This window comes from Dermochelys coriacea, chromosome 7, assembly GCF_009764565.3.
Source record: "Dermochelys coriacea isolate rDerCor1 chromosome 7, rDerCor1.pri.v4, whole genome shotgun sequence".
Classification (NCBI taxonomy): Eukaryota; Metazoa; Chordata; order Testudines; family Dermochelyidae; genus Dermochelys; species Dermochelys coriacea.
In genome coordinates, this window is record NC_050074.1 from 8,982,235 (window position 1) to 8,997,889 (window position 15,655).

Consider the following 15,655-nt stretch of genomic DNA (forward strand, 5'->3'; position numbering starts at 1 on the left):
AAATTGTTTTTTCATGTCCATACTACACTCCCTCTGTCGGCAGTGCGCATCCTCACCAGGAGTATTGCACCAACTTCACTATCAGGGTGGGATGGCTTCTGAAAGGCAGCAACAATCAACGTAAGCAATGCAGTATCTACACTGAAAATGTGTTGAACTAACTACATCTACACTGACTCTACCCCTCTTGTGGAAGTGGAGTTAAGCTGGTGTAGTGGGTGAGTTATATCAGCAGAAGCAACATTTTAGTGTAAACACTTAGAGAGTTAGATCAACATTAAGTTGCCTTACATCAACCTAACTCTGTAGTGTAGACCAGGCCTTAGTCCCCTTACTCTATAAAATGCACATTTTTTAGTTTAGTGGGTTGGGGTTTTTTTTGTTTGTTTGTTTTTTTAACATCAAGTCAGCATACAATTATATATGTGAATGAATACATAACCCCTAATAGTATTTCACAATCATTAATATATCCTCTATGTGGTAAGCAGGAACTCCCATGTTTCCTATCACTTCACTATCTACAGTTAATACTTGTTTGTTCAATAAATCAGTTTTAAATTCAAAACATGTTTTGATAAACTTGTTTTTCCTTCTTATGCACCTAGCACATTAAGGTAATTTCATTTAATCAATAAAAATGGTTTTAAAATGTTATTTATATTCATTTAATTGAATTCCAATTTCAATTCAAATGCAGCTTGACAAAAATCCCAAGTAAAAAAATCACCTAGTAAAGAAGAAATGCATCATTCACCATTTTCTAACAATAAAAAAAGCAAAAAGTAAGAATCTGAATAAACATATGTTAAACTATATAACCGCTTAAATAAATGTGTATAGATATAGTGGATCCTCCTGGCTTCACCAGATTTAGTGTAAAGGCTGCATCTGGTTGCAATTCAACAAGTTTTAATAGTTACACCAACTAACGAGAATTAACCTTTAAGAAACAAACTACAAAGTACAAATGCAAAACAATATTTAAATCAATTATTTCAATCAAGATTTCATACTTACTGATTTAAATCATGATTAAAATTTGTGATTTAAACCACGAATCTAAATCAATCCACACTGGCAGGTGGGGACAGGTGAGTAGCTACACGCATGCCGCCAACAGCAGCAAGAGTGCCAGGAACTTTTCAAGAGAAGGCATTTCATCAGCATTGAAAATGGCTCTTTACAAGCAGCTCCATTCAGCTCTCAGCCTAACTTTTGTGTCTCTTGCCCTAAATCACTAAAAATAGCTTCTTTGGACCCCATCAAGGGCTGTGAAAGACTAACAGTGAACCTGACAGAGGCCAACATGCATTCAAGCAACAGGTACTAGACATTTTTCCAGGGGATTTGGAGGATAGAGAATTTGACACCTGCTGTGACAAATCTCATTTTCCTAATGTAGATGAATGTGCCCCATGCTGCTGATCTAATTTTGTTTGTAACAGAACAAAATATTTACAATATCTAACCGTACAAAGCTTCTACACCCAGAGTTCCCTGTCAAATCAGAACGTGGAGACAGGGGATGGAAATTCCCAAGTTCTTCCATCAAATTTGGGGTTCACTATACCCACACTTTGATGTTTAAAAAAGTATGGATAGGAGTGAGACTCACTGCTTAAACATTTTCCATATGTAGAGGATATTTGAAATAACATGACATTTTCATGTAAGATCTAAAATAAGACAAAATGCATTAAGACACTTCTAAAATACCTTTACTATAAGACGTTTACCAACTTTACCTTCTTGCATTAGTCCTTTGATTTGTTCATCCTTCTCCTTCAATAGTTCAGCTGTTTCATTACAATTTAGTCTAGTTGCCAATTCTTCTTTAACGTTCTTTACTTCCTAAAAAGGAGGAAATATTCTTAGTACTATTTATAAATGTTAGCCTTTTTTTAAAAAATACATACGTTAAGTTACATGGAGCTTTTATCCACTGGAAAAATAGATATGACCCCAAATATAGCATAGTTTCTCAGATTCCTAAAAAGACTTTAGACCAGTGGTTTTCAACTTTTTTTCATTTGCAAACCCCTAAAAAATTGCGAATGGAAATGCAGACCCCTTTGGAAATCTTAGACACAGTTTGCACACTCCCAGGGTCAGCGAACCTCAGATTGAAAACTACTGCTTTAGACTTTGTATTTTAGAATAAACCTGCAGTTAAAAGAATGAAAACAAATTATTCTGCAAGAACTAGGCAATAACTGTGTGAACTCAAAGATGCAGAAGGTGATAACTAGCCTTAAGTGTTTATTTTATAAGTTCATTGACACCCCTATTATTTTTGGGGAGTTCTATAGCCTGTATTAAGCAGGAGGTTAGACTAGATGATCACAGTTGTCTCTTCTGGACTTGGAATCTATGAATATCCCTATTTTCTCTTTTCAACCACAATTTTCTTTTGCCTTTACCTGGGGGAAGATAGGATTACTCTCTCTCTCTATATATATATCGGAGGGATAAATACCTGGGACGGAGAGGAATTATTTCAGCTCAGTACCAATGTGGACACAAGAACAAATGGATATAAACTGGTCATCAGGAAGTTTAGACTTGAAATTAGACGAAGGTTTCTAACCATCAGAGGAGTGAGGTTCTGGAACAGGCTTCCAAGGAAAGCAGTGGGGGCAAAAGACCTATCTGGCTTCAAGATTAAACTTGTTAAGTTTATAGACGAGATGGTATGATGGGATAACATGATTTTGGCAACATGATTAACTGATCTTTACCTATTCATGGTAAATAGGCCCAATGGCCTGTGATGGGATGTTAGATGAGGCGGGATCTGAGTTACTACAGAGAATTCTTTCCTGGGTATCTGGCTGGTGAATCTTGCCCACATGCTCAGGGTTTAGCTGATTGCCATATTTGGAGTGGGGAAGGAATTTTCCTCCAGGGCAGATTGGAAGAGGTCTGGGGGTTTTTCGCCTTCCTCTGTAGCATGGGACCTGGGTCACTTGCTGGAGGATTCTCTGCACCTTGAAGTCTTTAAACTATGATTTGAGGACTTCATTAGCTCAGACATAGGTGAGAGATTTATTGCAAGAGCAGGTGGGTGAGATTCTGTGGCCTGTGTTGTGCAGGAGGTCAGACGAGATGATCATAATGGTCCCTTCTGACCTTAATATCTATGCGTCTATTAATCCTATTTTAAACCTTTGTGATGTAGCAAAAAAAACCCCAGAACTATTTAATTCATGCAAGTGAATATCAGATATGGGATTCTACTTCCTCCTAAAAAGAAAACTGCTCCAACACACATTTATAGGGGCATTGACAAAACAACTGTTTTATAATAAAGCATTTTTTAAATCTGAAATTTTTAAGAATATTTTTCAATTATGCTGTTTAATTTACTTTTTGCAGAATGACTTTGAACAGACCACCCTAAGCAAAATGCTTGAGTGTTTGAGCAGTGAATGTTTAAATCCCAAAACCCTTTTCTTTTTTATAAAATCATGAAAACATCTCTATCAGGTCTTGTGGAGCCTGTCCCGCCAAAACACAACATACAAAAAACCCCAAACCTTTATATTGATATCTAGGTTACTTCACAGTGGCTTGTGTAAATGTCATGTTTTCCTAACCTCCATTTTTATGATTTGCTCCTAAGGAAAACTGAGACTTTTCAGAGTTATAAATACTAATTTAGCTAGGAAGTTGATTACCTTTTTAGCTGCATCTCTCTCTTTGCATGCTAGCTGGACCTTCTTTTCAGCATCTGCTATTCGCAGAGTAAACTCCTCTTTAAGAGATGAAATGCTACTGCTCTCTTCTTTCACTCTAAACATTTCACTAGATTTAAAACATTTCAGAATAGTCCAATGGTTATGCTGACATTTCGAACTGCATTCAACAAGCTCTTATAATAAACTTTAACTAGCAAGACACAAAACATTGACACTCATCAGAAACACAGGTCTTTAGAAGATCTTCACGATTTAGTTAAGTAGTACAACATAAGGTTGGCACTTCAATTTCATCTAAAACACATTAATCACTAATCAAACTCTGCTAATGAATAGGTAAACATACAGCAGCAGTACAAGAAGAGTTACACTATGTAAAAGACAACTGTTTATTAAGTTATTTAACAAACAAAAAAAACATGACTACTTCACATATAAACAGTTGTTTGAATACAAATGAAAAATATTTGTTTTATTGTATCACACACCTAAGTAGCCCCCATTTTTGTTGCAATAAGTCACAATTTAACACTTATAAGCAGAACGCTTACATTCAGAACTGTTGCTATTTTGATACTTACTCTTTCAGGTTATCGTAAGCTTCTTCCAGGCTTGCCTTCTCTTTACTAACACTTAATAATTGTGTTTCCCTCTTCTCCAGCTTCTCAGTTAACAAATCAATCATCTGAATAAAATTTTAGACATGAAGATCAAAAACAGTTAAATGATGGAAACGGCATGGGTTTTTTTTTTTTTCTTTAGCTGTGTTTTGAGGTTGGAATTCTTTTGATACTTTTAGGAACTTTTATTTTAAAGTCAATGAAGAATGGCAAGCCTCATGGTAATCTTTTACACATCTAATTATACCAGAAACAGACTCTGGACCTTTTGAAGCTATTTACTTTTCTAAACTTTTAACAAAGGGAATTCCTGGCTCAGCTAAATTTCCCATTACATTCAATAGTAGTTCTGCCTGAGTAAAGTGTGCTAGGACCAATAGTCTCCTCTATTTTCCTATTTGCTTATTTTGTCAGATATACTTGCAGATGACAGGTTACAATTGTGGCATCTGACAACTAAATTTTGAATCCTTTTTTTCATGTTTCTAAGAGATAAAGATGTTATGTAAGTGCAAGAGTAATTGCTTCCAAAATGCTTCATTTGTAACAGCTGTTTCAAGTTTTCACAATAGGGAGCAGAAGTTTCATTTTACAACTACGGGCCATAAGTACTAAACAAAAACTCAGACATTCATCAGCATGAAGCTAAGAAACAAGAAAAACAAGGCTCTATACTTTCTAGATTTTTAATAAATAAATGTGCATGATTAAGCACTTCTTTATACTTCTCATTCCACAGTTTTGTGGAACTTTACCACACAAGAGGCATGACAAAATGTAAATGGTGTCTACAATCTATGTGTAACAAATATAAATCAAGTCAAACTCTAACAGGTAAAGTATGTGCACCAAACATGTCCCACAATCTAATTTGGGCAAATGTAACTGAAAATCTGCCATATTTCATGAACAATAACAGGTTTCTAAACCAAAAAGTCTTCCCTATTCAATAATTATAAAATTATCTAATTAAACATAATTATGTAACAGCCCATGACTGTATACTTTTCTGCAACATTTACATCATAATTATGTATAATTTTACACAGACATTAAAAAGGAACATGCTTATTAATTTTCTTTGAAAAGTGAATTAACTAAAGGTGTTTCATAAACTCAGACACTTTTTCCCCATTGCTATTATTAATAGTAATATTACTGCTATGCTTACAGGCCCAAATCAAGACTGGGGCCCAATTGTGCTAGGCACTGCAGGAACAGATTATCCACAGTGAGCTGACAATTTAAAATTGACATAGGCTGGGAGGGGAAAGAGGCATAAAGAAGGAAATGTAAAATTAAAAAATGTTTTCAGCATGATTTCTGATTAATCAAAGTTGTTTCCCATTTCAAAAAACGAGTTACTACTAAATCTATATATTACAAAGCCAAATGTATATAGGCCTATGAAAGTGTATTAAAAATATTTTCAAGCTGATTCTATATGTAATCAGTTTTACACAGCTTGCATATCTATATCTGCAAATTGACTGACTGTTGAAATACTAAAGGTTACTGATAATTCCTGATAATTTTACATCATAACGTTTTCAAGGGGCTCCTTTCACTGTTTATCTGATAATCAGTCAAATTTACAGCAAAACAGCTAGAAATATGTACACCTGACAAAAATACTTATTGAGGGCTTGTCTACGCATACAGCACTACAATGGTGCAGCTGCACTGGTGTTCTGTAGCACTTTATTGACGCTGCTACTATGATAACAGGAGAGCTTTTCCCATCAGCGTAACTAATCCACCTCCCCGAGAGGTGGTAGCTATGTTAGTGGGAGAAGCTCTCCCATCAATATAGCACTGTCTACATAAGGGGTTAGGTCAGTAGAACTACGTCGCTCAGGGCTGTGGATTTTTCACACCCCTGAGTGATGTAGTTATACTTAGATAAGTCTGTAGTGTATACCTTACCTGAGCCAGATTCTTGTTAGTAGGCCTCAAGACAATGCACTGAAAATAGCAGTATGGATGTTGTGACTCAGACTCCCAAGCCTAGGGATCAGATGGGTTTAAGAACCCAAGCCACAATGTCTATACTATTATTTCTAGCATGCTATCTCAAGCCCCACTAGCATAAGTGTCTACCTAGGCTGGGAGGTTCTCTCCCAGCTGCAGCGTAGACATACCCATTAAGGCCCCAGTCTTGCAGTCAGGTCCACACAGACTAATGCTTGCACCCATGCAAGCTCTAATGATTTCACTGGGATTCTGAACAGATGGAGCCTTACAATGCAGGATCAAAAATTTTCCATTAGTACAGAATGATGCAGTATGGACTTATCTGGTCCAGATATAAGTCAATGCCTAGGGGTCAAGATCAATGCAGCTTCACTCACTTATATCTGGGATGAATTTAGCCCACAGAATGCATGTTGTATGTTTGCGCAACATATTTTATAGATACCTTGCAAAGCTCTTCCTTTTCACAGTTCACTTTAGGGAACTTTTCAGCACCTTGCTGCTGCATCAGAACTTCCTCTTTGACAGTCTGTCCTTCATCTGTTTGTACAGCAACAATCAAAACATCTGGTTGCTCAGAGTTAACAGGGGTTGCACTTCTCCCACTTTCCTCCATTTCAGTTTCCTCTGCGTGTACGAGTGTCTCATTCAATTCTTCTTTAGATTTATTTTTCATGGGGTCAATCATCTCAGTCTTTGTTGTTAAAGGGCTGACTGTGAGAGATGCTGAAGCACAACCTCTGCCTGATAATTCGTCATCTGAATTGATTTCACTTACACTTCGGCTGTCTAATGACTGCACACTAAATGAGTCAATTCTTTCAAAAGCATCAGAGGAGCTGCAACTCTCAGTCAGTTTCTGAAAGACATCTAATCGATTATACTCAGCACAGGCAGATGTTGATAAGAGCTGAAAGGAAGTTTGCATCAGATGAAGACTGGATTTTGACTCTGTAGCCTCTTGTCTTGAACTTACCGAGCTCTCACTTATTACACTTTCATGGTCCAAAACTTCAATATCACTAGTTGTGGATGTCCCTGAGGAGAAAGTGCTAATAGGAGGTGAAGGTGTGTTGCTTTGTCTGTCCTCATTTTTCTGTTCCTTACTTTCCAAACCCAAGTCCTTTGTCTCTGCAGTAAGAGATTCTGCAGGGCTGTCAGGAGCACTTCCTGGTCCATCATTTCCTCCATTAGATTTTGCATTAACAGCAACTTCAGGTACTTTGAGATCTGGAGTTGCCACCTTATCATCAGTGCCTTTGTTTGTATTCTCTTCATGCTTAGCATCAGCTTCAAGTGCAGAACTTTCTTCTAGTTTTTCCTGGGGAACATCAAGGTTTTCCAAGTCCACTAGCACAGATGCAGAGGAATCTTTTGCTTCGGTCTCAGTTTCTACTAGCGTTTCTGGCTGACTGTTGCACAGAGACTCCTTTAAAGTGCTTTTCACTTCTTCTTTGGGTCGCTGTGATTTGGTTGGAGGTTTAGACACCACTGGACTCTGCTGTATACTCTGAATATCTGTTGTAGAGAGAAAGGCATTGAAGAAATTCTCAGATTCATCCACCACTGTCCTCCTAACTGGTTTGGTGATTGCTGTTGGTGATGATATTGACTGACTTTGAGGTTCTATATTTGAGTTTAATCCCCAGGTAGAAGTATCCCATCCTCCACTTGTAAGGGAATTTGTTCCTAAAACAAGAAGTAAAGAAAATCAGCCATATGAAACAAAAAGAAAAGGAGTACTCGTGGCACCTTAGAGACTAACAAATTTATTAGAGCATAAGCTTTCGTGAGCTACAGCTCACTACATCGGATGCATTTGGTGGAAAAAACAGAGGAGAGATTTATATAGAGATCTGTGAGAGTGATGGGTCGTCCTTCAGGATAGGTTGTAGATCCTTGATGCTGCGTTGGAGAGGTTTTAGTTGGGGGCTGAAGGTGATGGCTAGTGGCGTTCTGTTGTTTTCTTTGTTGGGCCTGTCCTGTAGTAGGTGACTTCTGGGTACTCTTCTGGCTCTGTCAATCTGTTTCTTCACTTCAGCAGGTGGGTACTGTAGTTGTACGAATGCATGATAGAGATCTTGTAGGTGTTTGTCTCTGTCTGAGGGGTTGGAGCAAATGCGGTTATATCGTAGCGCTTGGCTGTAGACAATGGATCGAGTGGTATGATCTGGATGAAAGCCATCTAGCCATTACCTTCAGCCCCCAACTAAAACCTCTCCAACGCATCATCAAGGATCTACAACCTATCCTGAAGGACGACCCATCACTCTCACAGATCTTGGGAGACAGACCAGTCCTTGCTTACAGACAGCCCCCCAATCTGAAGCAAATACTTACCAGCAACCACACACCACACAACAGAACCACTAACCCAGGAACCTATCCTTGCAACAAAGCCCGTTGCCAACTCTGTCCACATATCTATTCAGGGGATACCATCATAGGGCCTAATCACATCAGCCACACTATCAGAGGCTCGTTCACCTGCGCATCTACCAATGTGATATATGCCATCATGTGCCAGCAATGCCCCTCTGCCATGTACATTGGCCAAACTGGACAGTCTCTACGTAAAAGAATGAATGGACACAAATCAGACGTCAAGAATTATAACATTCAAAAACCAGTTGGAGAACACTTCAATCTTTCTGGTCACTCGATCACAGACCTAAGAGTGGCTATCCTTCAACAAAAAAGCTTCAAAAACAGACTCCAACGAGAGACTGCTGAATTGGAATTAATTTGCAAACTGGATACAATTAACTTAGGCTTGAATAGAGACTGGGAATGGATGAGTCATTACACAAAGTAAAACTATTTCCCCATGGTATTTCTCTCTCCCTCCCACCCCACCCCCCACTGTTCCTCTGATATTCTTGTTAACTGCTGGAATTAGCCTACCTTGCTTGTCACCATGAAAGGTTTTCCTCCTCCCCCCCGCTGCTGGTGATGGCTTATCTTAAGTGATCACTCTCCTTACAGTGTGTATGATAAACCCATTGTTTCATGTTCTCTGTGTGTGTGTATATAAATCTCTCCTCTGTTTTTTCCACCAAATGCATCCGATGAAGTGAGCTGTAGCTCACGAAAGCTTATGCTCTAATAAATTTGTTAGTCTCTAAGGTGCCACAAGTACTCCTTTTCTTTTTGTGAATACAGACTAACACGGCTGCTACTCTGAAACCAGCCATATGAAAAACATCTAAAATATAAAAGTTACGGTTTTGCAGTACTGGCATTGTAAGATGTAACAATACAGAAAATGAACAAAGAAAGTTATATGATGTTGAACATACAGCATGAAAGAAGAAATACAGATAGCTATAGTACCTTTTACTGTTATTGCAACTTCATATTTTTACAAGTAATTGTCAAAGTTTAAAGGAGCCATAATGACTCAATATACAGAAGGAACTCCAGAAAGGTAGAGCAACACAGATGAAAATGAAAAGTATTCTTTTTGCGAATACAGACTAACACGGCTGCTACTCTGAAACAGATGAAAATGACTTTCTTCTGCCCAGCAACTGTGGAGCGTCATGGGGGGATAGAAAGGCAGACAATAGTTATACCAAGATCTGAGAAATAGCTGAAAAAGGTGGACATGAGTATTAGAAAGAGAGTGTGGAATAGGTCCATACAGAGTTTTGAAAATCATAAAGGACAATTTCCAAGAAGGAAAGGAAACTAGTGAAGAGGACAGGGAATATAACCCGCTTACTGTAGTGAGAGTAGGCTAGTCACAGTGATCTGGACACACTGAAGTTTAGAGTATTCACTCAGAGCAGAAAAGAGCGAATTGCAATTATCAGGGTTTAAAAAAAGATTACCTGTCATTGGCGAGTGGAAAACCAATTCTAACAAATCAGACAGTCTCGGCTTTCAGGTTTTGAAGAATTTAGGACTAAAATGTTGCAGCCTTTATGGTTGTGACAAACTTCCAAACACAAACTAATGGAACAAACTATTTGAGGCAGCTGACAAACAACTCCAGTGCCTTGGGGGCTGTTCCGAACCTTCTCAAACAGGGTAAAACCAAGACATTCCTTTGTTTTTACTGTTGCTATGCCCAGTCTTGTGGGGCAACAGTAAAACTAACAAGAACCCAGTTAGCTTCACTCTGCTCCTCAGTGCTATCCCACAGCGGCAAACAGGATACTGCAACTGTTTGCCTTGGACTTCCACTGCATCCCTCCCAGCCTCATCTCTCATATTAACCTCTCTTTGGATGGTTTTGTTCTTTGTCTAGTATATGTTGGGTAGGATGTGAAGAATTTCATTGTTAAATTTTAGTAGTGTCATAAATGCAGTAACTGACAAGACAATATGGAACAGAAAACATTTGGGGTTCAAGAATAATTTCCAAGATATTTCCCACATGTAGTCAAACCACTGGATATCTCACTACTTATTTCAGACTTATGTAAAAAGAGATTTGTCCCAACAAATATTTAGTTAAGGCATGCAATAGTACACTACTACAAAATATGTAAGTTATAACACTCAATATCAATGGTTGCACTACATTATTGACTACATCATACTTAGTAACATCAACATTTAAAGTTTGGGTAAGACACTAATGGCTTCATTGAGAAAAATTCTGAGTACTAAAAACTATTATTGCCTTTCGTGTGAAATGCAGGTGATTCAGCACATCTGAAAGTCTGCCAAGTTTGACAATACATATGCTTATTTTTAAAAAATAAGCCAAAATCTCTAAAATGTGTTTTTATCTGGTCCACACAGAGTTTGCTCTAGACCCCTGAATTATCTTTACTGATGTCCTTATGAATTTCATATTGTTATCACAAAAACTTAAATACAACTGACATTTTAAAATGATTTGGTATAATACTAAAAGAAAAAGGGATTGAGTTTTATGTAACCTTTGTTCACACAAAACCCCCACTATTTAACTTATATTACATTGAAGCCATCTGACAGGTGGCTACTGCTTTTTACTAGAAATGCTTACATATTAAACTTTGTTTATACTTCACTATCAGCCTGGAAAATGCTCTCCAACTGTCCTTTGTTAAAGATTCAAGTTTACTCTGCCTCATAAACATACTGTTATTTCCATTTTACTGCTATATTCTCAAGATATACACAACTTTAATACTAAGGATATTAATTGGCTATCATTACAGCTTCCTGAGTCTCTTCATCCTGCATCCCTAATTTTAAAATAGTGTCACATATCAGGACTTCTTCATCTTGAAAAGTATAGCCTAGAAAGGAACTCAGTACTATAACTTAAGATGAATTTTTCTTTCCAGTTCTGTATTAATGCTGTGCCTCATATGAAAAACAGACATGACCTCATCATATTTAGACTAGGGCAAACTTTCTACAACCTAATTTCTTTAATAGACATTTGCAGGTAGGAAGTTGCAGTAGTTCATTCTGCCACAAAATGCATTAACTTCCGCATGAAACTCCACTGAATTTCTATGAATTTGGAGAGGGATTGATGCAGCAGACAGCTGTCATTCCCTACTTCCCTCAAACACTGATAGGAGAGGGAGAGATGCCTGTATCAGAATTAGACAAAGGAATGGCGGAGAAATCATATTACTTAGCTCTGGTCTACATGGGGGGGCTGGGAGAGGGAGTAGATATCGATCTAAGTTATGCAACTTCAGCTACGTGAATAAAGTAGCCGAAGTCAACGTACTTAGATTGATTTACCGTGGTGTCTTCACCGCGGTGAGTCGACGGCTGCTGCTCCCCCGTTGATTCCGCCTCTCGCAGCAGTGGAGTACAGGAGTCGACGGGAGAGCGCTTGGAGGTCGATTTATCGCGTCTAGACTAGATGCGATAAATCGACCCCTGGTGGATCGATCACTGCCTGCCGATCCGACTGGTAGTGTAGACATACCCATAGACATTTCTCTCTTCACACCTGTCATACTCATTGAGCAACAATGAATTCACAAGTTTCTTGAGTACATGAATTAAAAGTTTATCCTGAAGGCATAAGCATATTAACATTATTCAAAATTGTGAGTATTACTGTCAGTCCTAAATTAGAGTAGAGGAACAAAAAGACTAATAGCAGTTCCAGCAATTCCTCATTTTACATCTTTGGGGAAAGCGCCAGGCCTCTTTGTGCCTCATTTTCCTTCACCTGTAATACGGTAAACATATTAGGAAGCTTAAGTAATTGTTTGCAAAGAGCTTTGAATACCTCCACTGGGATTATATAATTATAAAGTGTTAAAAAAAATACAGAAGAAGTTGTCAAAGAGGCAGAAAAAACCTTGTTTTCAAGGCAGCCTTCTCAACACCTCCACAATAATAAATAGGACAGCAGATGGTTTTGCCAGAGGCTCACATTCTGTCCTCAAACACCACTCACTACGTGTGCGAACACTGGTGGCCAGAACTTGGCCTTCACACAGCACCGGCCTCTGTGCTGCTGCCTAGATCAGTGGTTTTCAACTTTTTTTTTTCCCCATTCCTGAAACATTTTGAATGAAATGCAGACCCTTTTGGAAATCTCAGACATAACCCTGGTCTACACTGGGCGGGAGGGAAGATATCGATCTAGTGAGCTGTAGCTCACGAAAGCTTATGCTCTAATAAATTTGTTAGTCTCTAAGGTGCCACAAGTACTGCTTTTCTTTTTGCGAACTTCAGCTATGTGAATAATGTAGCTAAAGTCAATGTACTTAGATCTACCTATGGTGAGTCGACTGCTGGCGCTCCCCCGTTGACTCTGCCTGCACCTCTCGCAGCGGCAGCGTACAGGAGTCCGGGGAGAGCACTTGGGGGATCGATTTATCACGTCTAGACTAGACATGATAAATTGACCCCCTGGATTGATTGCTGCCCGCCGATCCAGCGGGTAGTGTAGACATACCCAAAGTTTAAGATTGAAAATCACTGTTCTATAGTAATGACAGACCCCTTAGACATAGTTTGCAGGCCTCCAAGGGTCCACGGACCACAGGCTGAAAACCACTGGCCTAGACTGTAAGCATCTCAGTCAGAGCAGAGACCACATCATTTTCTATGTCTCCTTCAGCAACAAGCCCCTTGCAAGCAACCATGAGCTCAGCAGCGTGTGGGTACAAGGGGAAAACTGTGGCATTGCCCCAATGCACTCAGACAGGGTTCCCCACATTGCCTGCCCAGTTCAGATACCAAGGTGATAAGCACAGCAGCATGTGGGTATCGGGACCAGTGTGTCACCACAGTGCAGTCAGACAAGGCATCCTTCCCGTGTCTTCCCAGTTCAGATACCAAGATGATGGGCAGAGCAGTGCATGGATAGCACATGGGTCAATGTGCTACCCCAGGGCACTCAGAGAGGGCGCTCCACACTGACTGCCTAGTCCAGACACCCCACTGATGGGCACAGCACAGCGCGGATCAGGGGACAGGAGGGTTACCCCAGGGCACCCTGCACTGCCTGCCGAGTTCTGACGCCCTGGGTACAGGCGCAGCAAAGCAGGGACCAGGGACAATGGGGTTACTCCAGGGCGCTCGGAGAGGTCTTCCTGCGCTCCCTGCCCAGTTCAGACACCGCGGAGAAAAGCACAGCAAAGCGGGGTACCAGACGACAGCGGGGTTACTCCAGGGTGCCCAGCACTGCCTGCCCAGTTCAGACACCACCGTGATGGGCACCGCAAAGCACAGCATTGGGGACAGCACGGTTACCCCAGGGCGCTCAGAGAGAACGCCTTACGTACCCTGCTAGGATCAGACACGCCAATGAGGGGCGCGGCACAGCAGGGGACCAGGGGGACAAAGGGGCTACCCCCAGGCGCAGCTCGGACACCGCGGTGAGGGGCGCGGCATAGCGGGGGACCGAGGGGACAGCGGGGCTACCGCCGGGTGCAGCTCGGACACCGCGGTGAGGGGCGCGGCACAGCAGGGGACCAGGGGGACAAAGGGGCTACCCCCAGGCGCAGCTCGGACACCGCGGTGAGGGGCGCGGCACAGCAGGGGACCAGGGGGACAGCGGGGCTACCCCCAGGCGCAGCTCGGACACCGCGGTGAGGGGCGCGGCACAGCAGAGGACCGGGGGGACAGCGGGGCTACCACCGGATGCAGCTCGGACACTGCGGTGAGGGGCGCGGCACAGCAGAGGACCGAGGGAACAGCGGGGCTACCGCCGGGCGCAGCTCGGACACCGCGGTGAGGGGCGCGGCACAGCAGAGGACCGAGGGAACAGCGGGGCTACCGCCGGGCGCAGCTCGGACACCGCGGTGAGGGGCGCGGCACAGCAGAGGACCGGGGGGACAGCGGGGCTACCGCCGGGTGCAGCTCGGACACCGCGATGAGGGGCGCGGCACAGCAGAGGACCGGGGGGACAGCGGGGCTACCGCCGGGCGCAGCTCGGACACCGCGGTGAGGGGCGCGGCCGCTCGCACACACCTACCGTCGCCGGGGTCGGGGATGACGGGCTGGGCCCAGGGGCTCTCCTCGGCCTGGATGTCCAGCACCCTGTCGATGGATTTCTGGGCCTGCGACAGCGCCTGCTTGGCGAAGCTCGAGAGCTGGGAGGCGTTGAACCAGCTCATGCCCCCGCCCGGCTCGGTCCCGGAGCCCGGGGACGCCGCGGCCAGGCGGGGAACGCGGGTCGCAGCAGCCTCGGGCGCAAGGCTGGCGGCACCCCCAGCCCGAGGGAAGGCCCCGCGCATGCGCACGTGGCGCACCTCCACGTCGCAACCTCGTCAATAAACCCAGCGCAGGCCCACTCGGCGCCTCAGCCTGCGGGTGGCGGGGGGGGGGGGGAAGTCATGTGACTGCGAGTCTTGCCGCCGCCATAGTTACCGCGGCACAACACTCCTACTCTCGGCAGCTCGAGTGACTTCCGCCTCGGGACCCTCCCCTGGCCGGGGGGCCCGCCTCCCTGCCGCCTGGGCATGCGCCGTGGCGGACGGCAAGGGCGTGGCCTCGCTCTTACACGAGACATTCCCGCTGCTGATAGTCTCTGGGCCGCCCTGGGCCCCGCTCAGGGCGAGGGACCGCAGCTGCCGCCCTTCTGCGCCTTGTCTTATACGTGCAATTATTCCTCCCCTTCTCCTTCGCGGGGGATCCTGAATATTCACAGGTTGCAGAGTAGCAGCCGTGTTAGTCTGTATTCGCAAAAAGGAAAGGAGTACTTGTGGCACCTTCGAGACTAACACATTTATTAGAGCATAAGCTTTCGTGAGCTACAGCTCACTTCATGGGATGCACGTGGTGGAAAAAACAGAGAGATTTATATACACACACACAGAGAACATGAAACAATGGGTTTATCATACACACTGTAAGGAGAGTGATCACTTAAGATAAGCCATCACCAACAGCAGGGGGGGAAGGAGGAAAACCTTTCATGGTGACAAGCAGGTAGGCTAA

The 15,655-nt window shown here is 42.5% G+C and overlaps 1 protein-coding gene across 2 annotated transcripts in view; it reads right to left on the minus strand.

Moving 5' to 3' along the window:
* TMF1 (TATA element modulatory factor 1) overlaps positions 1-14,955 on the minus strand; it is a 36,735-nt gene extending 21,780 nt beyond the window's left edge. Inside the window, exons 1-5 of one of the 2 annotated variants that reach the window (XM_038408497.2) lie at positions 14,691-14,955; positions 6,741-7,984; positions 4,283-4,386; positions 3,681-3,807; positions 1,749-1,854 (exon numbers count right to left, since the gene is read on the minus strand). In XM_038408497.2, coding sequence (XP_038264425.1) covers positions 1,749-1,854; positions 3,681-3,807; positions 4,283-4,386; positions 6,741-7,984; positions 14,691-14,952 — 1,843 coding nt within the window. In that variant the 5' untranslated portion in view covers positions 14,953-14,955. The remainder of the gene's footprint in view (positions 1-1,748; positions 1,855-3,680; positions 3,808-4,282; positions 4,387-6,740; positions 7,985-14,690) is intronic. The other variant, XM_043519431.1, reaches the window with a different exon arrangement.
* Positions 14,956-15,655: the final 700 nt, after the last annotated feature.